Source organism: Giraffa tippelskirchi, chromosome 3 (assembly GCF_054371585.1).
Source record: "Giraffa tippelskirchi isolate mGirTip1 chromosome 3, T2T-mGirTip1v1.2.pri, whole genome shotgun sequence".
Classification (NCBI taxonomy): domain Eukaryota; kingdom Metazoa; phylum Chordata; class Mammalia; order Artiodactyla; family Giraffidae; genus Giraffa; species Giraffa tippelskirchi.
Window position 1 is genome coordinate 40,439,128 of NC_137277.1, and position 25,178 is coordinate 40,464,305.

General features: G+C 36.9%; 1 protein-coding gene across 3 annotated transcripts in view; it reads left to right on the top strand.

Annotated features, from left to right (window-relative positions):
* YWHAE (tyrosine 3-monooxygenase/tryptophan 5-monooxygenase activation protein epsilon) overlaps positions 1 to 15,618 on the top strand; it is a 35,801-nt gene extending 20,183 nt beyond the window's left edge. The window contains exons 2-7 of one of the 3 annotated variants that reach the window (XM_081580126.1): positions 3,484 to 3,683; positions 7,111 to 7,217; positions 7,855 to 8,061; positions 10,077 to 10,213; positions 13,000 to 13,046; positions 14,665 to 15,618. In XM_081580126.1, the coding sequence (XP_081436252.1) occupies positions 3,484 to 3,683; positions 7,111 to 7,217; positions 7,855 to 8,061; positions 10,077 to 10,213; positions 13,000 to 13,007 (659 nt within the window). In that variant the 3' untranslated portion in view covers positions 13,008 to 13,046; positions 14,665 to 15,618. Of the gene's footprint in view, positions 1 to 3,483; positions 3,684 to 7,110; positions 7,218 to 7,854; positions 8,062 to 10,076; positions 10,228 to 12,999; positions 13,047 to 14,664 lie in introns of all 3 variants that reach the window. The other 2 variants (XM_081580123.1, XM_081580124.1) reach the window with 2 other exon arrangements.
* The last annotated feature ends 9,560 nt before the right edge of the window (positions 15,619 to 25,178 follow it).

Genomic DNA, 25,178 nt, shown 5'->3' on the forward strand with positions numbered 1-25,178 from the left:
ATTGTAGTTAGGATTGTGTTTCTATTGCTGGTGTTAAACGGATGCTAAGGATGTTAAAAGGTGTTAAGGATGACACCAGTGTTATGAGAATTTCACTATAGTCATAATTTGCACAAATTGGTACAAAGCACTGGTTGTAAGACTTCTAGCAGTAGCATGAAGCTTTTTCCTCTTCTTATTCATTATTCCTCCTGAAATGGAGACATTTCTGAAGGCGAAGAGCTATGAGTAGTGTTGGGCTTTTAAAAAGTAACTGCTGTTTAAAAAAAAAAAATTTTTTTTTTTAAATGTATTTGACTGCCCCGGGTCTTAGTTGTGGCGTGTGGGTTTTTTTCTTTTTTTTTTTTTTAGTTGAAGCATGTGGGATCTGGTTCCCTGACCAGGGGTTGAGCCCAGGCCCCCTGCATTGGGAGCTTGGAGTCTTAACCACTGGACCACCAGGGAATTTCCTGCTTTTAAACTCAGTAACTAAAAAGCAGGTAACTCAAAAACTGGCAAAGCATCGAATGGATATTTTCCAAAGAGCATGCACAAATAGCCAATTAGCATATGAAAAGATACTCAACATCATTGGCCATCAAGGAAATGCAAATCAAAATCTGAGATACCTCTTGATGCCCACTAGGATGACTTAAAAAGGAGAAACTAACAAATGTTGGTGAGATTATAGAGAAAATAGAATCATCCTCACTTGCTGACCCTATCTATAATTCCAGTCTTTAAGTATATATTCAAGAGACTTGTGTGCATTCTTAAATGAATGTTTATAGGAGCATTATTCATAATATCTAAAAAGTGGGAAGTCAGTGTACAAAAGGACATTAACTGAACGGATAAATAAAGTGTGGCATAGATATATATAGTGGTTTAGTTGCTCAGTCGTGTCCAACTCTGTGAACTCATGGACTATAGCCCACCAGGCTCCTCTGTCCTTGGGATTTTGCAGGCAAGAATATTGGAGTGGGTTGCTATTTCCTTATCCAGGGGAATCTTCCCAACCCAGGGATTGAACCTGCATCTCCTGCATTGCAGGTGGGTTTTTTACTGCTGAGTTAACTGGGGAATCCCAATTTTTAAATATTTGAGTACTGTTTTTCCATATATAATGTTGTAAAGCTCTGTAATTTAAAAGAATTATGGTCCTTTTTTGGTGTAGCTAGGTTACTTTTTATTTAATTTTATTTAAAAATTTATATATTTGGCTGTTCTGGGTCTTTGTTGCTGCACAGGCTTTTCTCTAGTTGCAGGGAGAAGGGGCTACTCTAGTTTGTGGTGTTTGGGCTTCCCATTTTGGTGACTTCCCTTGTTGCAGAGAATGAGCTCTAGGGTGCTTGGCTTTAGTAGTTGCAGTGAGAGGGCTTGGCAGTTGTGGCTTCCTGGCTCTAGAGCACAGGCTCAATAGTTGGGGCATACGGGATCTAACCAGTATCTCCTACATTGGCAGGTGGATTCCTTACCTAGCAACCTTAGCTTTTACCTTTACCTCAGCCCTAGGTTGCTTTTTAAATTGCTTTGTTGGTAGCAACTTAGGTGAATTACTGTTTCATTTTTGAGGCATGTTTGTTAGTTTTTGAGAACTAGTGTGGCAGTAGGCTTGAAATGATACCCTGTTTACTCTGAAACACTGCCACAGTCTTTTTTTTCCATGGCTATGGGTAAAAAAAATTGAGTGTTTCAAATGAATGCTCTCAGGCTCCCACAAATGAATTAATGGTCTTATTACCATATATGCTCTAATTTTTTTTTAAAGCTTCAGAATCACCTTAAAAAATTCAGCTGTATTGAGGTAAGATTTTATAATACACTACTTTACACATAAAATTGTTTTGGTAAATGTGTTCCCTTGTGTAACCACCATAGAACAATTCTATTTCCCCCAAATTTCCCTTGTACTCCTTTGCTCATCAGCCACTCACTTCACCCCCATGTCTTGATAGCCACTTCCTCTCTATTTTTATAGTTTTACAGTTTTTTTCTCCAACTTGATTTAAGTGGAATCGTAGTCCGTTTAGGTCTGGCTTTTTTCAGTTACCATGGTGTTTTTTAAAATTCATCCATGCTGTTACTTGTATCAGTGGTTTGTTTTTTATTCTTGAGTAGTATTCCATTGTATGGATGGACATTTGGGTTGTTTTCACCTTTTGAATATGATGAATAAAGTTGCTCTGGACTTGTGTATAGTCTTATGGTGTAAGTAGTTTCTGTAAGAAACTACTGCACTGTTTTCTAGAGATCATACCATTTTAATATTTGTATTAACTTCCTGATATACTTCCTGGAAGTATAATTTTTGGAAACATCATTTCGTGGGATTACACATAATTTAGCATATCATTAAGCAGTGTTTCATAAGGTCACCATCTTCATCATATTATTATAATGTATTTATTATGCATAGAATGTATGCTAAGGATGCTTGTATAAAGTGCAGATCCTTGGGTCTCATTACCAAAAGTTCTTACTCTCTAAAGTTGGAGAGTCACATGGTAATAATAACATTTAGTCATTTTCAAAAACAAAGTTTTCATTAATATATTTATTCAGTTCTTTGCAACATTTCTTTGTATTTATTTCTTTGCCTGTGCCAGATCTTAGTTGCGGCATGTGGGATCTAGTTCCTTGATGAAGGATCAAACCCAGGCCCCCTGCATTGGAAGCCCAGAGTCTTAGCCACTGGACCACCAGTGGGCCACCAGGGAAGTCCCTTCATTAATATATTTGTTCAGTTAGTGTTTCTTGAGGGGATTTTGGTTCTTCCTTTGCATTCACATGCATTTTATTACATTTTTTTTTCCTGTACTCAAGATCTCCCAAGGTTTATCTGGGCCCCTTTGTTTGTTCGCCATCTAGTGGTAACAAGTAAGAACCACCCAAATGAATGAATTCATAGGAGGTGGACAGTGCCCTTCTAAAGGAGGAAGGATTGGAAAATCCAAAGATAAGTTTGTGACTAATGAAAACGCTCACTATGTTTGCTATATGAATGAATGCCCTTTCCTCCCATGACTTTTGGAGGGGTAGGAATTCAGTTTATTTGTATTTAGTTGGGAAATAATTTGAGAAACTGCATTTTCTATCACTTTTTTTGAAAAATGCATTTTAGAGCCTGTAAATGTAAAACTTTGTCCTAAATGGCCAGCTGAATTACTTTTATTAGGAAATGGGTAGGTGTGCATGCCTAATTTTCTTACTAAAATGAGAGAGATGCCTCCAAGCCATACTAAATTATACTTGGTACTATATGAAGTCATTTTGGTTCCATACAATTTATATTTGAGATCCTCTTGTTCTGGGCTCTTAATTTACTTTGTCTTTTACATGTTTTTAGTTTTTTTGCTCATGCTAGTTTGATGATTGTGAAAGTTATTTTGCTAAAAAAATTTGTCCTTTGTTTTACATTAGCTTGACAAAAAAGATTTACTGTGATAGGGATGTTTTAACAAAACTTAGTTTGTAATGTCTGATTTTACTTTTCACTTATAGAAATGGTGGAGTCAATGAAGAAAGTAGCAGGGATGGATGTGGAGTTGACAGTTGAAGAAAGAAACCTCCTATCTGTTGCATATAAAAATGTGATTGGAGCTAGAAGAGCTTCCTGGAGAATAATCAGCAGCATTGAACAGAAAGAAGAAAACAAGGGAGGAGAAGACAAACTAAAAATGATTCGGGAATATCGGCAAATGGTGAGATTGTTACATCCTAGTGTTAAAGTTGCTCAATTGTGACCCCAGTGACTGTAGCCCACCAGACTCCTCTGTCCATGGGCTTCTCCAGGCTGGAATACTGGAGTGGGTTGCCATTCGCTTCTGCAGACGATCTTCCCAACCCAGGGATTGAACCTGGGTCTCCTCCATTACAGGCAGATTCTTTATTGTCTGAGCTACTGGGTGGCCTGCATATCCTAGACATATCTTGTCATCTCCTAGATAGCTTTAAAGAATGATATCTTAGGTGTTAGACTGTTTAGACTATAGCCTAGTACACACATTGTTGTATATCTGTGTAATGTATATTTTATATTTTACTGGATTTGCATCTTTTACTCATCTGGGTTGAGAATTAGAGGCTATACAGTATTTTAGGAGAGAGGAGAAGACATTTTTTCCTTGAAAGCTGCAGAGAGCACCACACAAGTAGACAACTAATTTAATCATTGTTTCTATTGTGGTGACTACAAAATACTTCATTGAGTAACTTGAAATTACCATTCTGGACAATTTAACCAATATTCATGTTCCTGTTACGTACATCAGTTGATGGGTGATAAGGGTACAACAACGAGACAGTTAATATCCTTATGGAAGATCAGTCTAGTCATTATGTTTATAATAGAGTAGAAGATATCAGAGGGCATCGGATATTGGTAAATTTGTTATCTCAGTTATTATATGTGGGTATATGCTGATATATAATGTTTTTCTTGCTGTGGCTTTTGGTCAAGAAAGTTTAATCTAGTGCTGCTGCTAAGTCAGTTCAGTCGTGGCTGACTTTGTGCGACCCCATAGACGGCAGCCCACCAGGTTCCCCCGTCCCTGGGATTCTCCAGGCAAGAACACTGAAGTGGGTTCCATTTCCTTCTCCAGTGCATGAAAGTGAAAAGTGAAAGTGAAGTCGCTCAGGCTTGTCCGACTCTCAGCGACCCCATGGACTGCAGCCTACCAGGCTCCTCTGTCCATGGGATTTTCCAGGCAAGAGTGCTGGAGTGGGGTGCCATTGCCTTCTCCGTAATCTAGTGCAATGGTTCTCAAACCAGAAGTGACTTTGCTCCTCAGAGGACATTTGGTAGAGACATTTTTGCTTGTCACAATTTTAGTGGGTAGAGATGAGGTTACTGCTAAGCATCCTATTATGCATAGAGTAGCTCCCGCTGTTGAGTGTTGAGAAACTGATTCTAAACACACTCTTAAAAGTACAGTGAGAGGAATTTAAAAAACTGTCACAAAGTTAGCATGGAGTGAATTTGGTAGATAGAGGGAAAGGGGAAACAGCATTTGCTGACTCACATGAGATACTTCTAAATTACAAAATATGTGTGCAAGTTACTGTAATCTTTAAATGACCCTGTAAAGGGTAGATATTATTCTAGTTTCTAGATAAAAACAGGTGTTCTGTGTGATTAATATACCTGGGATCACATAGAAGGTGGTGAGCTGGTACCAGTGTGACCATTACCTTCAAAGACATTGGAACAAAGAATATGGATTGTTGGTAGACAGGTTGGTGTTTCAGAGAGATGAGGAAATGAGGAGGTTGAAAGTGCTGAAGAGAGAAGTCTGTGTGCTAGATTGTGGGATTTGGGGTAAGAAGGAAAGGAAGCAGATGGCAAAGAGAGAGACTGATAAATTGGGAGAAGATGAAAGAGTCAAGAGGCTGGAGGTCTTGATGTGTCTCTAAGTATAAATAACAGGAGTAAAGGAACTAAAAAAAGAAGTTGTAATCCAGTAGTAAAATATTGGAGCTTAAAAATTTCAGGCTAGAATAGCACAGTTAAGAGTGCACAAATAAGGGTCATGGAGTTCAGATCAAGGAGAACTACATTGAAAGGAACATGGTAATGCCTTGGTGTGTGATACCAGGAATTGGAGAGGTAAGCTGCAGATACTCAGTGAATGTGGGTGAAGGGCCTGCAGAGATCTGTTGATGACAGAAATTGATATTTTAAAACGTAGTGGATGAGCTTCCAGGGAGGAAGGGTTTGGAGTATTAGAACAGTCATCCTGAGTCAGTGAGGACTTAAGAGAATTCAGAAATCATCCTCCTCTTAGAGCAATCTATCTCTACTTGAAAAGCCATAAAGAAGGTAGTTCATTCAGGAGAGAGCCAGTTTTACTTAGAATCAGTATGAGATTATAGAAGAGTGAGTGGGAGAATTATTTACAGTGGAAAGAAGGTTGCAGAGGGCACAAAATGAATTTGGAAAGGTTAAACAATGTCATTGTGAAAGAGTAAAAGTGTTATTCACTCAGTTGTGTCTGACTCTTTGTGACCCCATGGACTGTAGCCCTTAAGGCTCCTCTGTCCACAGAATTCTCCAGGCAGGAATACTGGAGTGGGTTTCAGTTCCCTTCTCCAGGGAATCTTCTTGACCCAGGGATCAAACCTGGGACTGTTGGATTGCAGGCAGATTCTTTACCGTTTGAGCCACCAGGGAAGACATTGTAAGTAACAGAAAATTGAGAGCAGAATGTATATGTGTGTTAAGAGGCAGTACGTGTTTTTGGCATGATAAACGAATTGAAATGAGTGGCAGTGTTTATTTCAGTCTGTCAACTTTTGATGTCGTAGCTGGTTACGGATCTATCAGTAAGATGGTTTACAGTTGAGCATAATAGTGGTTAAGGAATATGAGTCCCGGAGACAAAATGCCTGGCTTTGAGTTTTTATTCCATCCCTTAGAAACTGTGAGCCTAGCCATGCAGCCTACTTGGGTTCAAGTTTTCACTCTGCTTCTGAGTTCTTTAAGTTAGTTCTCTTTGGTCAAATATAGTGATCTTTGTTTTCCTATGTAAGTGGAGACAAAAGCTAGTTTAAAAAAAAGCTAGTTAATATGTTGCATTCAGTAAGTAGTAATCATCATCTTACTTCTATATCTGAACTGTTGAGTTTTTTTCCCCCCAATCACTTAACTAATGGCATGTAGGAAGAAATACTTTACATAAACCGGAGACAGGTTTTCTCTGCTTTTGTATCAGGAGTGGAAAAGGAGGTTTGGAGAGGGATATATATGTTCTGGAGAAGGCAATGGCACCCCACTCCAGTACTCTTGCCTGGAAAATCCCATGGACGGAGAAGCCTGGTAGGCTACAGTCCATGGGGTCGCTAAGAGTCAGACACGACTGAGCGACTTCACTTTCACTTTTCCCTTTCATGCACTGGAGAAGGAAATGGCAATCCACTCCAGTGTTCTTGCCTGGAGAATCCCAGGGATGGCAGAGCCTGGTGGGCTGCCGTCTATGGGGTCGCACAGAGTCGGACACGACTGAAGCGACTTAGCAGCAGCAGCAGCAGCAGCATATATGTTCTCTTTAATACAGTTCTCTTCTCCAAAACCAGGGATAGAATGTGATAATTTGTGTAATTTCTTAAATAATTTTTGACTTTTTTTTTCAGGTTGAGACTGAGCTAAAGTTAATCTGTTGTGACATTCTGGATGTACTGGACAAACACCTCATTCCAGCAGCTAACACTGGCGAGTCCAAGGTTTTCTATTATAAAATGTAGGTTCTATACTAGAAGGGAAGATAATCAGATTAAATAAATCAGATTAAATGTTGGCTTTCTTAGAATCATCAATTTTTCATATAGATTTTTCAACATTTTTTTTTAACGTTGGAAGGATAGTTAAAAGAGGAATGATTCTCAAACTTAGTTTTTGAATACTTATCTGCAGATTCACTGCTAAGAACAATCAGTATTACTGCATTTAAGATGGTCGGACGATTGCTGTAAAAAATGTACCCGTTTATATATTCATTTGTTTGTGTGGGGGATACCCGCTAGCTACAAGCAATACGTTACACAGTTCAGTCTTAACGTTTTATATAGTTGTTTTTTTATTTCATTAACAAACTGTTCTGCTGTTCTTTGCAACCACTTGCTATGTTTAATTCTGGTCTATCTAGTGATAAAATTTGTTGATTTTTGAACATTTTCAGTTAATTTCTCTAGAATTTTGCTTATATTGGCAATGTGAAATCTGAGTCATTCCTAAAAGAGTTTTTGAATTATTGAAGTACATACATCTGTTGTTTCATGTTTTTATCACAACTTGATTTTATGTAATAGAGAAAAATTTTTAACAACTTATTTTGAAAAGCATTCTAATTCTGTTTTACTGTTTTTGTTTTGCTTTAGGAAAGGGGACTACCACAGGTATCTGGCTGAATTTGCCACAGGGAATGACAGGAAGGAGGCTGCAGAGAACAGCCTAGTGGCTTATAAAGCTGCTAGTGATATTGCAATGACAGAACTTCCACCAACACATCCTATTCGCTTAGGTCTTGCTCTCAATTTTTCTGTATTCTACTATGAAATTCTTAATTCCCCTGACCGTGCCTGCAGGTAAGTCTCTAAAGAGAAAAAAACTCGCGACTGGGAAAGTGAAAAAGGTTGCCAAAAAAAATAACTACTTGTTTTTCTGTCTTGTTCCCTGGGGCTCTCTTCCTTGGCTTGGTCCTGTAATGAAGAATTTTGGCTCTTAACACAACTGTTTTGGATGATACAAAGACCTGTCTCAGTTCACTAGGATAGTAGTTAGGATAATTATGCGATGAGGAAAAATTTGATTGGTAGATTGAAAAGAATCTTGTTACAGAGTAGGAGTAAGGAATGAGGGATTTTCATAATAGAATTATCTTCATTTTTGTATATTAGCTTTCAGTCTTTTTACCATGTTCAATATGGTTATGCTCTTAGTAGTACTGTTTTGTGTTTTCTGTCATAAAGTTTGCCATCTTATGTATTTAAAAGTGTTACCCCATTTATACTTCAGGTTATTCCCAATTTTGATACATAAATTTAAGGAATATATGTACATGATTTTTATTTCTTAAGTATACACGACATGAAGTTTATCATTCTGTGTTTAAATGTGCAAGTCAGTGACATTAAGTGGGTGTGCATGTGTGCTCAGTTGTGTCTGACTCTCTGCGACCCCATGGACAGTAGCTCCTCTGTCCATGGAATTTTCCAGGCAAGAATACTGAAATGGGTTGTCATATCCTACTCCACGGGATCTTCGCAACCCAGGGATTGAACCCAGGTCTCCTCCTGCACTGCAGGCAGATTCTTTACCGCTAAACCACCAGGGAAGCCTGCCAGGCTCTTTTGTCCATGGGATTCTCCAGGCAAGAGTACTGGAGTGGGTAGTCATTAAGTACACCCACAGTATTGTCTGCTGCATCTATTTCTAAAACTTTTTCATCACCTGAAACAAACTTAACCACTAAACAATAACACTATATACACCTCTGCCCAATTTTCTGATAATCTCTGTCTATGAATTTGCCTGTTTTAGATACATCATACAATATGAGTAAGTGTTACAAAGTAACCTTGGTGTTCTTGGGTATGTAGGAATCAGATATTCCCTGAAAGAAGAGATTTTCCAGATATAAGGTATATTCTTTTGAATGAAAAATCAATAAACTTTCTAAATGGCTAGTTGAGTATGTCCAAGCGGGTAATATATCTTAACTGAAGAAGCTGTGGCTGTTCAGGTGATAGTATTGGTTGACTCTTTCATTGCCATTCTCTAGTCTAGCCGTTGCACACATAGCTTCATGAGTGCTTTCCATGCTTTTGCATGGAGCCATTTGTGCTCTTTTTCTACTCATTAAGATTAGTTCAAATATGACTTCTTAATTTGCTTACCCTCTTGGGTCCCTGAAGTACTTTCTCTGGTTGGCACTTCATCTTTATTTTATAGTAGCTATGTCACTCCCTCTATTTTTAGGTGTTTTTAAAAAGTTCATTGTGGACTCATATTATGTCTCTCTCCTCTTTTTCCTACCTGTTCCCAGCATCACTTGGTGTACATAGTACACAGTACTCAAAAAGTAAAGGTGAATTTTGTTACTTAACTGTAGTAAATGGCTTATATGATCACATTTTTGTGGGTTTTTCTTTCTTGCTCTGTTAACATTAAATTTTATTGAATTGTGAGATACTGTCCCAGAATTTTTTCTTTTTGCATTACAACTTTATTAAATAAAGTTAAACTGACTAGAATTTGGAAATACCTTTCATATGCATATATTTTGACGGTGGCTTGGATGGGATTAGGTCTGCTTGTCAAAACCATGGTAATAAGTGGAATGCCAACAAAAGTTTCACTAGTTCCACAGTTGCTGGATTACAAAATTAAAAAAGGAGTTTCATTAGTTACACCTGCTTTTCCTTTTTTTTTTTTTTCCAGTGCCTAAACCCAAGCATTGAGCGTCTAATAGTGTTTGGTAGTGAAAACTGAAGAAAAGACTGAAATTTAACTTACGTCATTTCTAAAATCTGTTTTTGGACTTTTTTAGTTGATTTTGAACTTGTTTATTTTTATAATACATTTATGTGAATTCTTGTAGGTTGGCAAAAGCAGCTTTTGATGATGCAATTGCAGAACTGGACACTCTGAGTGAAGAAAGCTATAAGGACTCTACACTTATCATGCAGTTGTTACGTGATAATCTGACACTATGGACTTCAGACATGCAGGGTGATGGTAAGGAGACTGAAGTTAAAATGTGTCTCTTTCAGTTGTTGGATCTATTTACTCTTAGAATATTGGGATTTCTTTACATTAAGCTATAGCTTAGACTTACAGCCCATCCTCCAAACTATCAAATTTTAATTACTGCCTTTAATTGGTATCAAAGTACAGCCTTAAATTTTGGTCTGTAAGATAATAACGTAAAAGGCCTGTTTGGAAAAGGAGATCTTTTGTTAATAATCAAAGATTTAAAGATTTACCTGTCATAATATTGGCTAAACTTAGTTTTCTGTTCTATCAGTTTTGAAAGATGGAGGGAGAGGAAGCAGTTCATATTACCATTCCTCAGATTCAGTTTTAGGGGTCTAAGGTTAATTATATTTGATTGTTGTCACTGTTTTGGCTGAGTGTCAGTCCTCAGGTTAAAACTTGGATGGTTATAAGTAGATATGGTATCTTTTCTGTGTGGAAATCTTTTATCTAAAAAAAGACTGATTTCCCTCTGTATTCTACACAACAGATGAAATACTGCTCATATAAATCCTTATTTAAGAGATCTGGTATAGTCTCTTTGTTTTCGAATGTTGCAGTTGTAAATAGTTTTCTAGAGTATTTTATAAAATTTAATCTTGTGGTTGGGAGTAGGGTGGGTGCTTAATGATTATTCCAGATGTAAAGGAACAAATTTGTCACGTTTCTTGATTTTAAAGAATATTTTATTCTACCATTTCTAAAGAATTGTTTTTACCCATGATAGATCATTGAAAGGGTGGGGGGACTGGATGGGGAGATGGACACAAACTAGTGTGACATGATAATTATAAATAAGAGTGTTTGTAACTGGCTCTGGTGATACAAGGAGTAGAAACAACATTTGTCATTTTTAGCTACAAATCCTTTAAAAGTGTATTACCCAAACTGAAGCATATTTTGTATTCCTTGAGGCTAGATGTAGTTTCTCTTGGTCAGACCAACCTATATTGTATTTGGAAACATAACTTTTTAAAGATGTCTCTGAAAATGGATATCAGGGCATGTAGGTTGGCAGTGGAAGGACAGAGTCAGATTTTAGAATTATCTTTTCTTATGGTAAGTGAGAGTTAGGGGACTCTGATTCTAAAATGCAGTAGCTCTGAGCTATTTAGACCTTAGTTAGGTTTGGCTTGAGATTTGTGGTGCATGTGACTTACTTGCACACTTCACCAACAAAGCCAGATGGGAGTCACAGATTACTTTTCATCAGCACAACACTGCAGGCAACCACTGCCAGTCTGTGGGACTCAAAACCAACTAAACCATCTCTGAACTAATGACCGGGGTTCCTTCCAGCTTTAAATTCTATTGTATTCTAACAATAACTACTAAGAAGAATGGCCAGATAGCTGTGGACTCTTCACAGTCACCCCCAGCTCAGAGAAGACTAATATCTCTCTGCCTGTTTGAGGGGATAAAAGGAAAGCATGTGGAGAGTGTGGTAAGCGGTATTGACCTTAAAGTAAGCTATACCTCTTTGATCTTTCGGGATATTTTTTTGAGGGTGAAAAATAACAACAAAAAAGGTGATTTTGAAAAGCAATTTTTTTTGCGGACACAGTATTTAGTACAGATGTCACCTTTTATAAAGTTGCTAGATTCCAAAAATAAATAAAAATAAAGTCTGATTTTCTGTTACCACTCATAACCAAGAATTGATTAAGGTAGATTGTCATTCCATTTATACAGAATCAAAAATACTCTTTTTCTTGGTTATCAGGCATGTTGTACTACATGGATTATTTAAAAATAAAATATCTTTAAACTTACTATGTTTTCATAGTTTGGAATGTTCTTTGTACAAAATGTTTCATTACATTGTAGGGTAGATTTCTCTTTATACACTTAAACTAGTGAAATTTATTTGCCTCAATTCCTTATCACTTCGTAGATCAACCAATTAATTAAATTTCTTTGACACATGAATTTTCCTTTAAAAGGTGTGTTACAAAATATTTGGAATTATGAAACATAGTTTAGCTAGAAAAATCCAAGTGATCTGTTGAAATCTTAGCAAAATAAACAAGCTGTCTGAATTTACAGATTGTTGATATTGGAAAATTATTTGCCAGTTTTTGCTAAAAGGTGTAAGGTGTTACATGTTAAGTTGGTTTTGTGATTTAGAATCAATGCTGATTGTAGAAGAATTTGAGTTCTTGAAGTTAGGATGTTACTTGCACTTAGTTTAGGGATTATTTAGATTGTTTTCTCCTTTTTTACTTTAAATGTGATAAGTGTTGTAAAAAACCATTTGATTCAAGGGTTTCTAAACAAAGAAATCTATGAAATTTATGTTGTTCACAAACCTTTACTTATACATGCTTGTGTTCTTCTGCCTGCAGAATGTTAGTGTCTGTCTAGGTGTGTTCAAACATAATTCTTTAAAGGGAGCACCACTTTTTCTCATCAAGCAATTTCAGCCCTTTTTCTCTTAACCTATGATCAGAGTGTTTAATACACAAGTTCATAGAGAGGAAATGTGTTCTCTCTGCTTGTTCCTTCCTCCCTTCCCAATCCAGAAACTGGGCAAAGAAATACATATCTGAGGAAACGTTTTTCTCCCTTCTGTGTACCTTTTAAGAGGATATTTCATCTTCTTAAAAAGGAATAGATTATTTCTTAGAGTGAAGTTCATACAAAGTAAGAAGACCAAAATCTGATTCCCCTAAGTCATTGATGTTTTCCTTTGTCCTGCTCTTGGTTTATTTTTCTTGTAATGTTGCTTTCATATGATTGTTCTCCCTCCCTTTCTCCTTACAATATAGATTCCTAAAGGAAAATCCAACTCTTCCTTTCCTAAAAACTCTACTTTGTAAGTCATTATCATGGCACAGTGAATTCTGCTTTTAGTTTTGGTTCTTCACTAATCATGCCTGCATCTCATCATCTTGTTGCTTAAAAAACTGCCTGTTATACATCCCAGGATGCAAAACCTTTTAAGACATTTATGATCTGCTACCCTTGTCTACTTCTGGTTGGGTGTGACTTCTCTGACAGTGTTTTTACGCCAGAGTTACTTGGAACTTTTGGCAAATCTAGTGGTTGCTTATAAGTAAATTAAGAGTGTGCTCTATTGATGTATGTTAACCGTATTTTGGCAGTGTATTGCTGTTGAAAATGAGTGTGAATGTTCTTATCATTTCTTAAGTTTGAATACATTATTGTTCAGTGGGAGAACAATTGGGTGGTCCATCATTTCTTCCCTCAGTAAATGGTTGTTTTTGTCTTTTCTTTGCATGTCTTTCTAAATGTGAGTCAAAAAATCTTTATATACCTTAAATACTTTTTTAAAACAATAAATAGCAAACATTTTTTATCACAAAAGAAATGTTGAAATGACTAAAACTGTCTTTACTCTTATTGCCATTACAGCATTTATCATATCAAGGTCTTTAAGACAAGACCATTTAAAAGTGTTCCTCAGAGTTTTGCTTTATGTCTGTAGGGAGCTGGTCTTAGTGTCATTTGTCCATTCTGAATAAGTAATTTAACAAGCAGTATGAATGGATGAATTGTCTGAAGTATCATGATTGTTGGATTAGTTCATTGATTTTTCATTTATTTTGATCAAACTGGTAACGACTTAGGAATTAATGGCTTATTAAAGCACAAAAGAATGTGACTTTTATATGTTTATTTTTTGGCAAAAGCCTGCATGCTTCCTTATTATGGCTGTCTTATGCTTATTAATAGGTAGATGACTGGTGAATAGGCTGGCTTTCGATTGCATGTCATAGTGCAGTTGAAATTCCTCAGGCTAATTAATAATCATGTTCAAAGGGAAGAGAAAAGTGGCATGAGAGAACTGGTCCAAATGCCCTTCTTTAATAACCTCAGTGGTCTGGTTTACTTTGAGCATGCTGTTCCACTCTGGAGTGAGAGATTTGGTTTATGGTTTGGTGCGATTGTCCAAGATACAAAGTGTGTAAAATATTCGTTTACAAAAGCAGAATCCTCCAACTCCTTTGAAGCATTTTACTGCTCAGTTCTCAGACTGAAATGTTTTTAATGAACCTTAAGATCAATTAGATTTTGCAAAAATTTATAAAATACTCTTGGTTCTTGAAGAGGTGAGGTTATTGAGAAAGAGTATTTTGACTCAAGATATACATGAAAGCTTGAGAATCATTTTAATAATATGGTTACCTTGGCTGTCTACTTAAGAGCTTTTTTTTTAGCATAAAAACATTGACTTTTACTATGCATCAAATTTTTTTTTTTCATCCTGTTGATCATTCAGGACCTTGATCCAGCAGCACCTCTTGGCTTAGGCATCTAAGGTGTCAAGGATGGTACAAGTCCTTTGCCTGTCTGTGTTTAAACCAGTTGTATCAAATATAAGGAGTCTTATGCTTGGAATGATACCTTTGTCTGTCCCCACAGCAACCTAGTTTAGTAGGTTATAAATTAATTGTCATTCTTCTTTGCAGGTGAAGAGCAGAATAAAGAAGCGCTGCAGGATGTGGAAGATGAAAATCAGTGAGACATAAAAGCCAACAAGAGAAACCATCTCTGACCACCCTAGACCTTCCCATCCCACCCCTCTTGGAAATTCCCCCATTGTCACTGAGAACCACCAAATCTGACTTTTACATTTGGTCTCAGAATTTAGGTTCCTGCCCTGTTGGGTTTTTTTTTTTTTTTTAAACAGTTTTCAAAAGTTCTTAAAGGCAAGAGTGAATTTCTGTGGATTTTACTGGTCCCAGCTTTTAGGTTCTTTAAGAACACTAACAGGACTGCATAGAGGCTTTTTCAGCATTACTGTGTTGTCTCCTGCCAGATGTGGCAAGATCACCATTAGAAATGGAAATTACATTCAAAAGCCATTAGAATTTTATGTGATGCAAGCATCTAAGAGAAAGGTTAATCACACTATAGAAGTGTATGTGGTATCATTTTCCCTTTTTCTAATTGTTTAAATTGAATTTTATACCAGTGTTTAAAATTAATTGGATGTTAGCTTGAGGTGGTAACAGGTTTTTTGAGGAGTTTGTTGTAATGGTTTTGCTGTAAAAAAGTGTTTCAAACTCGGCTGAAATGTTGCTGAAAAGCATGGTGCTGGTAACAGTTCAACAATCCGTGGCTGCTCATTCTTGCCTACTTTTACTCTCCCTTGAAGCAGGTTAGCATTGAAGGTGGTATGGAAAAGCCTGCATGCGTGTTCAATTCTTTGTTTCTTCTCCTTCCCTCTCCCCCTGGGCCCCGCCCCCTCCCCTCCTTCGCTCGCTCAACCTCTTTTGTTCAGTATGTGTAACTTGAAGCTAATTTGTACTACTGGATATCTGACTGGAGCCACAGATACAGAATCTGTATTGTTCTTACTGAAACACAGCATGGATTAACATTAAACTTAAATAAAACAAACCTAAATTAAAAATGCCAAACATTATTGTGCCTCTATCCTTTTTCCTTCTATAATAAAATCTCTAGTCTAAACACATTGATTATATTTTTTGCCTGAATGTGAAGATCTCGTTTCTTTTTTTTCTTCCATAAATCACTTGTTTCCCAAAAATGATGTTTGTTTGGGGGGGAGGGGGGGATTACCTGTATGTAAACCTGGTTCTGAAGAATAGGAAGTATAAATAGTGCAAGTATCCTGTCCTCTAAATCAGGTTAACAGTATGATGTTTATTTTAATCATTAAAGTGCCAGTGTTTATTTATAATACAAAATGTACTTAAGGATCATCTAACATGCAATTTTTGGAGTTGTAGAACTGAAGGCTGAGATTACTCTCCGCCTGCCCCAATGAGTGGCAGGAATAGAGAAGAATTAAATAGATTGTCAGTAGTACACCGTACACATGGTGAAATAGTACAGTGGTCCTCTTTATTAGAAACACTCGCTGTAAGTAATATCTTTGATAGAATTTATACAACAATGTGTATAGATATTTAGTTAGTATAGATCATTTTATGTCAGGCATTGAGGTCTATCTCATTTGAATGACTGCCTCACATTGATATACTCCTGATTTGGGTGGGGTGGGGTGGGGAGTTGACTACCCTTGAACATTGAGCTTATTTACAGCTTTGCAGTTGTAAATGCTGCTGCAGTAAGTGTCTTTGTTAATGGTCTGCTTAAATAGTTGCCTGTGTATCTGTGATACATTTCTAGATTCCCTGTTAGAAAACAACTTTGCAATTGGTAAATACTATTGGGTTGGCCAAAACACATTCGGTTAGTGACTACATTGGATCAATAAAGTTCTTGGTGAAAATATGTCTCTTATTTTTACCGAAGGAGCCTTTTGGCCAACCCAGTATTTTCCCTCCAAGAGTTATTCCACATTATAGCCACATCAGCAATGTATGAGAGTACCAGCTTCACTGTGCTTGACTCATAGCTAAATGAGATATACCAAAAGTGTATCTTGGACTTACGTTCTTTGTCGTTAAGACTTGGGAAATTAATAAGATTAGTGATTTACTAGTAGTTCTTATTAAAATAAGTATGTAGAATGAACAATTATATTTTTGTGAATTGTTTTTCTGTCAGATAGTTGGAGATGATCACATACAAATTATACTCTCTGGAGCTATCTCCAAGAGATAATCAGATGATTTGTTCTTTTTCCAGCAGTATTTTTGCCAACTGTATGCTGCATTTCAGTCCAACACTAGAGGAATTTGTAAAACCCTTACTGCAGATTTTTAAAGAAGCTGCTAATCGGAGTTTTGCAGGCTGCTCCCACACTAATGTGTGGATGCTTGGACTTGGAAAGTTCACATGAACACATAGGTAATCTTTTTATAAAGTAGTCTGATTTGTGGAGGTGATTCTCTGTTCAGTTGGATTGTCAACATGAATTTGCTTAGTGTAAGAGTTCCTTGGTTGCCTATGTAGACTTCGTTACATGTATTCAGCAAATTCAGGATGCTGTGAGCATTTTCAGTGATAGGACAGTCTAGGTATGGAGAAAAAAGAACTTACACCCAAAGAAAACAATGAAGAGACATCAGAAGGAGAGTTTTGTTTGGTTATAGGTTTTCAGAAAGATCCTATCAAAGACTGGAAAACAGTCAAGTGTGAAGACTGCAGAAGTGTGACAGTGTTATTCCACTTCCTGTATCTGGTCTGGGAAGGTGCAGTGTTTTTTTTCAGTTGTTGGTTTAGTCATCTGTGAGGATCAGTTGATTTAAATAGGAACTTGACCATTTCAAACTTGAATGCGATTAATCTTTTAATTTTGATTTTTTGGTTTAAAAATGAAGTTTTAAACCCAGAGGTTTTCTGAAATGTTAGTAGTAACAATAAATGGGTTTATACCCATGCTTGGGTATTGAGATGGGTGGCCAGAAAAGAAAATCTGGTTTTGCTGCATTCTAGGAAGACTAGAATGAACTTTAAGTTAGATTGTTGTAAGGGTGTCTTGATGGAATAGTATAAACACTGCCACTCGTGCTCCAGATGAATGCTGTTTGTGAATTTTAAAAAACAAAAATCCCCAATTAGCTGCTATGGTACTGATCCTAGGACAGTTAGAGGGGTGAGCATGCTGAAATTTTTGGAATAAAGATGAATCTTTGAAATTTTTAACGTGTTCACTGGGTTCCCTGGTAAAATTCTCGGAAGCTTCACTAAAGGAACTGTTTTTGTTTGAATTTAGTTTTCTTTTTCCCCATTGGAGTTGTTTTTTGTTTTTGTTTTGAGGTATAAGTTGATCTATAATACGAATTTCAGGTGTGCAACATAGTCACAGTTTTTAAAGGTTATACTCCCATTTATAGTTATAGTGTTTATATAGTTATAGTGTTTATATATATATATAGGTTGTACCTCTAAATCCCTTAACCTCTATCTTGCCCCCCCCACTCCCACTAGTGGAAAGGAATTGTGAGTTTTTAGAGGAAATGGTGATACTGGATCCAACCCAGAGCAGCAAAATGAAACCCTGTCTTGTAGCTCTCATTTCTTTTGAGATCCTAGACTTATGATTGATAACTGACAACTAACAGCTAAGACTTGAGTATCAGCTGTGTTCAAGGCACTGTCATTAGGTAGTGCCTAGTGCATAGGTACTCAGGTGAGTTTTTCATCTGCATTTTGCCAATAGGAAAATGGATAGGGAGAAGTTGAGAAACTTCTCCAAAGCTGCAAAGTTAGTAGTAGTCAAACAGGATTCAGAGTTGGGTTTGTATGACTGACGAGCCCATGTTCATAATCATTAATCATTCTTTTTCTTTTAGGCTATTAGTGTTTTATTGAAATACACTTGAACATTTTTGAGATCAGTATATGGTTTGCAACTGATACATGCCTTTTTGAAAAGCTGTAGTAGAAATTAAGCTGTAGTATAAATCATATTAGAATTGAGGAAATAGAATATAAATGGTAAGTATGTTTAGGGCTCTTTGGTGGCTACCATCTAGAAAGAGTCAAGATTAATGACTAGGTTAATTTTTTTCTAGTAGCTTAATTTAGAAATTTAAAAATTAGTTTTTTTGTTTTGTTTTTTAAATAAGTGGAGCCAATTTAGAATAGGTTAGCTTGGACAAGTAGAGCCATAATCCAAATAGATAATAAGTAGTGATTGTGGATTGTCAAGTTACTGCAGCTCTGTGACTGAGTTTTCCAGATAACCTAAGTTTTTTTTTTTTTTAAGAAAAAGTTCTTGGATTTTAGGCATTTGTTTCTCACACAGTTGATGTTAAGGATGTGTACTTTTGTATAACGCATACATTATGAGTCATGTCCAGGAGTGTTCTCTGTCTAAAGCTATCATTGACCACTTTTTTCAGTTGTGCTGAAAGTCTCAGCACTTGTGCTTCCATCTGTATGGTTTGTGAGTCACTCTAAGACACTTCCATTTAGAATTCTGGTGCTATAGAGTTGGGGTAGGCCTCATTTTAGCACCTAAGGCTTCTTTTCCGTTAATTAGTGGTATATTTGTAGCCTTAACAGACCACAGGAATTGCTGAATTCCCTCAGAATTTGCTTTTAGCAGAATTCTAGGAATCTTTAAAAACATTTTTTTTCACTTAACATCATTCATTCATCATTAAGGAAATGTAAGCCAAAACAAGAGATGCCAATTTGACCTTGGCTAAGATTATAGTTAGCAAAGATCAGATTTGTAGAATACTTCATTGTGAGGATACATGTTAGGATTTTAATTTTTACAAAGGGAACACCATTTAATCACAACAGGACCAACATCCTAAAAGACTGCTTCATGCTCCATTCCTTAATTTACCCCCTTACCCCCACAAATGGAACCAGTATCTGGATCATTGATCAATTTTTCCTGATTTTGAAACTTATATGTAAATGGTAGAAATATATAAATGAAATGGCTTGTTTTTTCCCCCTCAACATTAGGTTTGTGGGGTTAGTCCATATCATTGCTTGTAATAGTGTATTTTCATGGCCATGTATGGTAGTATTCTGTTGCATTAGTATACCATTACCTATACTATGGATGGGTATTTTCAGTTTTTGGGTGGTACAAAGAATGTTGATATGGACTTTTGTGCATGTCTTTTGGTATGTTTGTATGAATTAATGTTGCATAAATATCTTAAAATGGAATTGCTGGGTCATAGGGAATATATGTGTTCAGCCTCATCCGTTCAGTTGAGTCACTCAGTCGTGTCCGACTCTTTGCGACCCCATGGACTGCAGCACACCAGGCTTCCCTGTTCATCACCAACTCCCGGAGCTTACTCAGACTCATGGTCATCGAGTCAGTGATGCCATCCAACCTGTTGTCCCCCTTCTGCTTTCAGTTTTTCCCAGCATCAGGATCGGGTCTTTTCCAATGAGTCAGTTCTTCGTATCAGTCCTTCCAATGAATATTCAGGACTGATTTCCTTTAGGATTGGCTGGTTTGATCTTGTGCAGTCCAAGGGACTCTCAGGAGTCTTTTCCAACACCACAGTTCCAAAGCATCAGTTCTTTGGTGCTCAGCTTGCTTTATAGTCCAACTCTCACATCCATATGTGACTACTGAAAAAACCATAGCTTCAGCCTCATAGTGCAAAACAGTTTTCCAAAGTGGTTGTACTGTTTTGACAATACACTAGTGCTTTACAACAATGTATGAGAATCTCAGTTGCTCTAAATCTTCCCTGGCATTTGGTATAGTCACTGTTTTTAGTTGTAGCCGTCTGGTGGATGTGTAGTGATATCTTATTCTGGGTTTAATTTCTATTTTCCTGATGACTAATGAGACTGAGTACTTTTTAATGTGATTATGGACATTTGGATATCTTTGCCTATTTTTCTGTAGGTTGTCGTCATTGATTTGTAGGGCATCTTTATATTTTTGGGGGGATATCTATATATTTAGAGTGTATCTGTATAGTTACTGCCGTTCTCTCTCCCTTTCTGTGCCCTGCTTTTTTAGTATCTTAATGATGTCTTGATGAGCAGTTCTTAATTTTAATGTAGCCCAATATATCTGTATTTTCCTGTAATGTAAAATGCTTTATGTGTCCTATTTAAGAAATATTTATCTACCTCAAGATTGTTAAAACTTGTTTTTCTAGAAGCAATTTTTGACCTGTCATATCTAGATCTAGCATCTAGAATCTGTTTTGTGCATGGTAATAGGAAGGTGTTAAACATTTTTCCATATGGATATTTAACTGATCCAGCAACATTTATTGTTGCATTGGTCTTGTCCTAGTGCCTCTGTTAACACTGTAGGTATAAAATAATTCAATATCTGGTAATGTCAGTCCTCCATTTTTTGTTGTTTAAGATTTTATTGGGTATTTATTCTTGGCTCTTTGCATTTCCATATACACCTTAGAATCAACTTGATAATTTCAGTGGTAGAACAGCAACAACAACCTGCTGGTATGTTGATGAGGATTTTATTGAATCTGTAAATAAATTTGGGAGAATTCACACAGTCTTCACACAATTATGTTCTTTAATCCATGAATGGTGTATTCCATTTATTTAGATCTTTAATTTTTTTCCTGTGTTTTATGGGTTGTATTTTGTTTTAGTTGTGCCATACAGCTTGCAGGGTCTTGATTCCTCAGTCAGAAATTGAACCCAAGCCCTGGCAGTGAAAGTTCCAAGTAACCACTGGACCACCAGGGAATTTGCATGTTTTGTGGTTTTCTGTGTAGAGGTCTGGTACCTTTTATTGGACTGACTTCTAGGTATTGATTTCTTTTCATGTTATTTTAAGTAGTATTTAATCTTTTTGGTTTTCCAGATGTTGCTACTTATATATTGTATTTTATTACCTTGCTAAACTAACCTATTGATTGTAACAGATTTATGTAGATCCTGAGACTGGACAAAAAGTATTAAAAGAATGCACCCTTTGCTTGTGTGTGTATACTTATTTACAAATATATGCAAAATATGTTCACTTTGGCATTATAATAGCAAATTAGAAATAACCTAAACACCCATTAATGTGGCTTGAATTGTGTGGCCTTACTGTGTGTACTATGTTACTGTTTAAAAAAAAAAAAGGTGAAGTTAAAACATTTATGCTAATATAGAGACTTGTTTGCATACAGTGTTAATGAGAATAGAATAGAATCTTAATAAAGAATATCCCAAATAAAAATTGGAAAATATTCTATATGTGTATTTGACTGTCTTTAGGAAACTTTTGAAAAATAGAGCTTCCCCCCCCCCCATAAAAAAGCAGCTCTATTGGACTTAAGTCATGTATATAAACTATACAGCTCGAGAAGTTTGGGGATATGTATGCACATGTAAAACCATCATAATCAAGACAGTCAGTATAGCCTTCAACCTCCAAAGTTTCCTTTTTGTACTTTGTAATTTCCTGCCAGTCTTCTTACAAGTCCAAAAAACTACCCATTGAACTGTAGAGCTGGCTTACTCTTTAATTTTTCAGTTCTAATAGGTGTTTTTGATTTCTATTTTCCTAATGACTAATGTTGAGCATCTTTTTATATGCTTATTCGCCATCTGTATATTTTCTTCAATGAGGTGTCTATTCTAATAACAATATTGAGTCTTCTGATCCATGAATAAGGCTCTCTAAGCCTTTTAAAATTCCAGCAGTGCTTTGTACTGTTCAGTGTACAAGTCTTTCACATCTTCTGTCATATTTGTTCATACATATGAATTTTTTGTTTTTGTATGCTTTTTAATATCCAATTTTTGACTGCTCATTGCTAGTATATAGAAATAAGATTGATATTTGTGAATTGATTTTGTATCCTGCAGCCTTGCTAAACTCATTTAGTTAGTGGTATTTTGTTGTTTTCGTATATATCATCAGATTTTCTTCATAGACAATTATATTGTCTGTTAATAGAAAGTTTTAACTTTTTCTCCTGCTATTATTTATCTTCCCTGATTGCACTGGCTGGAGCCTCCAGCACAATGTTGAATAGAAATGGTAAGAGCAGTCATTTATATTGTTTCTGATCTGACGGAGAAAAGCATTCTTACACCATTAAATATGACTTTAGCTGCAAGCTTTTCATAGATCTCTTTATCAGTTTGAGGAGTTAATTTCTTTTCCTCATTTGCTGCGAGTTTTTGTCAGAAATGTTTTTATTTGTTGGGTACCTTTTCTTCTATTGAAATGATCGTGTGGGTTTTCTTTTAGTGTATTATAATAAATTATAATGTAATGACTATAATGAATAACAGTGATTGCTTTTAAAATATTAAACCAATCCTGCATTCCTGGGATAAATCCCTGTTAATGTCCTTTAAAAATACTATGGGGTTTGAATTGCTAAAATTTTAAGGTGGTTTTTTTTTTTTTTTTTGCATTTATGTTCATGAGCTTGAAAGTTTTGGAGTGATGAAATGTTAATAGTGCCAAAAGTTTATCTTCTGTGGTGCTAAGGACAAGATAGAACAGTTGGCATTCTTAATAGATGTTCAAGAAGAACACTTGACATGGTAATGTGAAGGTAAATGTAAAAGACATATTTCTCTCAGTTTTTAAAAAAATCTTACAAGTGTCTGAAGCAAAAATTTTTTAAGTGCATTGTGGGATTAATAATATATGTAAGTATATCATACATATGGTAACTATAGCATAAGAGGAAGCCAAGGGGTGGTAATTGATACATTTGATTGTAAATGTCTTGTATTTTACTGGAAGTGATGTTACATTCTGAGAAGACCTTGAGACATTGAGAATATATATGGTAATACTTGGATTTCCCTGGTAGCTCAGCTGGTAAAGAATCTTCCTGCAATGCAGGAGACCCCCGGTTTGATTCCTGGATCAGGAAGATCCCCTGGAGAAGAGAAAAGCTATCCATTCCAGTATTCTTGGGCTTCCCTGGTGGCTCAGATGGTAAAGAATCCACCTGCAATGTGGGAGACCTAGTTTGATTCCTGGGTTGAGAAGATCCCCTGGAGGAGGGCATGGCAACCCACTCCAGTATTCTTGCCTGGAGAATTCCCATGGACCAGAGGAGGCTGGTGGGCTACAGTCCATGGGGTCTCAAATAGTCGGACATGACTGAGCAACTAAGCATAGCACAGCATAGTATGGTAATACTTAGGGCAAGCATCATATAAAAACAATTCAAAGAAGTATATCTAAAAGTCTGGAGGTAACTAAAATGAAATTTAAAAATTATTTTATTCAAAGGAGAGGAGAGGACAAGAGCAGTTGCACTTCTAAATCTTTTCTCAAGGAGAGGTTGGAAGCTCAATAAGAACTGGGAACTTACATGTTTTTTTGTTCTTTCAATGGCTAGAAAATTCTCAGTAGTGTTGACATTTGGAAATGAATCTCCTGAGGAATTCAAAGAATTGTTCAGCAAATTATTCTGGGGAAATAATTTCCCAGGGGGGACAGTTTTGATTCTTGGTCAGGGAACTAAAATCCTGCAATATGCACAGCATAGCCAAAAAAAAAAAGTATCTGAAATAAAAATTCACTGAGTGGGCTTAATAGAGTAACAAGAAAAATAACAGAAGGATCAGTGAACCTGATGTTCTATGCCTTAATTGTCTTTGAGCATCGTCTTCTGTTCCTCAGTTTTCCGGTCTGTAAGATGGGGATTAAGACATGGGGATTAGATGAGTATAATGTGCAGAGCAATCTGCACATCTTACTGAGATCTCTATGTGTGTTATTGCAGCTGATACTGTAATTCTGGTACCTTCTCTCTGGTCACTGTTACTTTTTTTAGAGTCCTTATGGACCCTCCCTCCCCATATTTTTTGGCCATGCCCCACAGTTTGTGGGTTGTTACTTCCTGACCAGGGATTGAACCTGTGCCCCCCTGCGGTGGAAGTGCGCAGTCTTAACTGCTGGATCTCCAAGGAAGTCCCAAGGACTCCCTTCACACTCAAATAGCTGCTGCTGCTGCTAGGTCGCTTCAGTCGTGTCCGACTCTGTGCAACCCCATAGACAGCAGCCCACCAGGCTCCGCCGTCCCTGGGATTCTCCAGGCAAGAATGCTGGAGTGGGTTGCCATTTCCTTCTCCAGTGCATGAAAGGGAAAAGTGGAAGTGAAGTTGCTCAGTTGTGTCTGACTCTTAGTGACCCCATGGACTGTATGTAGCCTACCAGGCTCCTCTGTCCATGGGATTTTCCAGGCAAGAGTACTGGAGTGGGGTGCCATTGCCTTCTCCGCACTCAAATAGCACAGGAACTAATTGCCTGCCTCCAAATAGTTCTCTTTCCCCCTCCTGTGTACGTACTCAGGACTTATGGGGGCAGATGTGTGGGGCTGCTGCCTTTATCGTGGTGAAATATTTAGGGAGAGAGCAGAGTCCATCATAACCTCTGCTGGTGCTAGAGAGTTGGGGGACTGTTCTAGAGTGTCCTTATGAGCAAGCAGTGCCCTGAGTAGGTTTCAGTGTCCATGGAGGGTGATCCCACTGCCAGGAGACCACGTCTACCCACTTCCTGCCCCTCACCTGTCCCTGACCTTCAGAACCCAGGAGGCTTTCACAGCCTCTGAGCCTTTTGTCAGTCTTGCCATTTAGTGCCCCACCTTCCCATATCCAGACTGTTCTG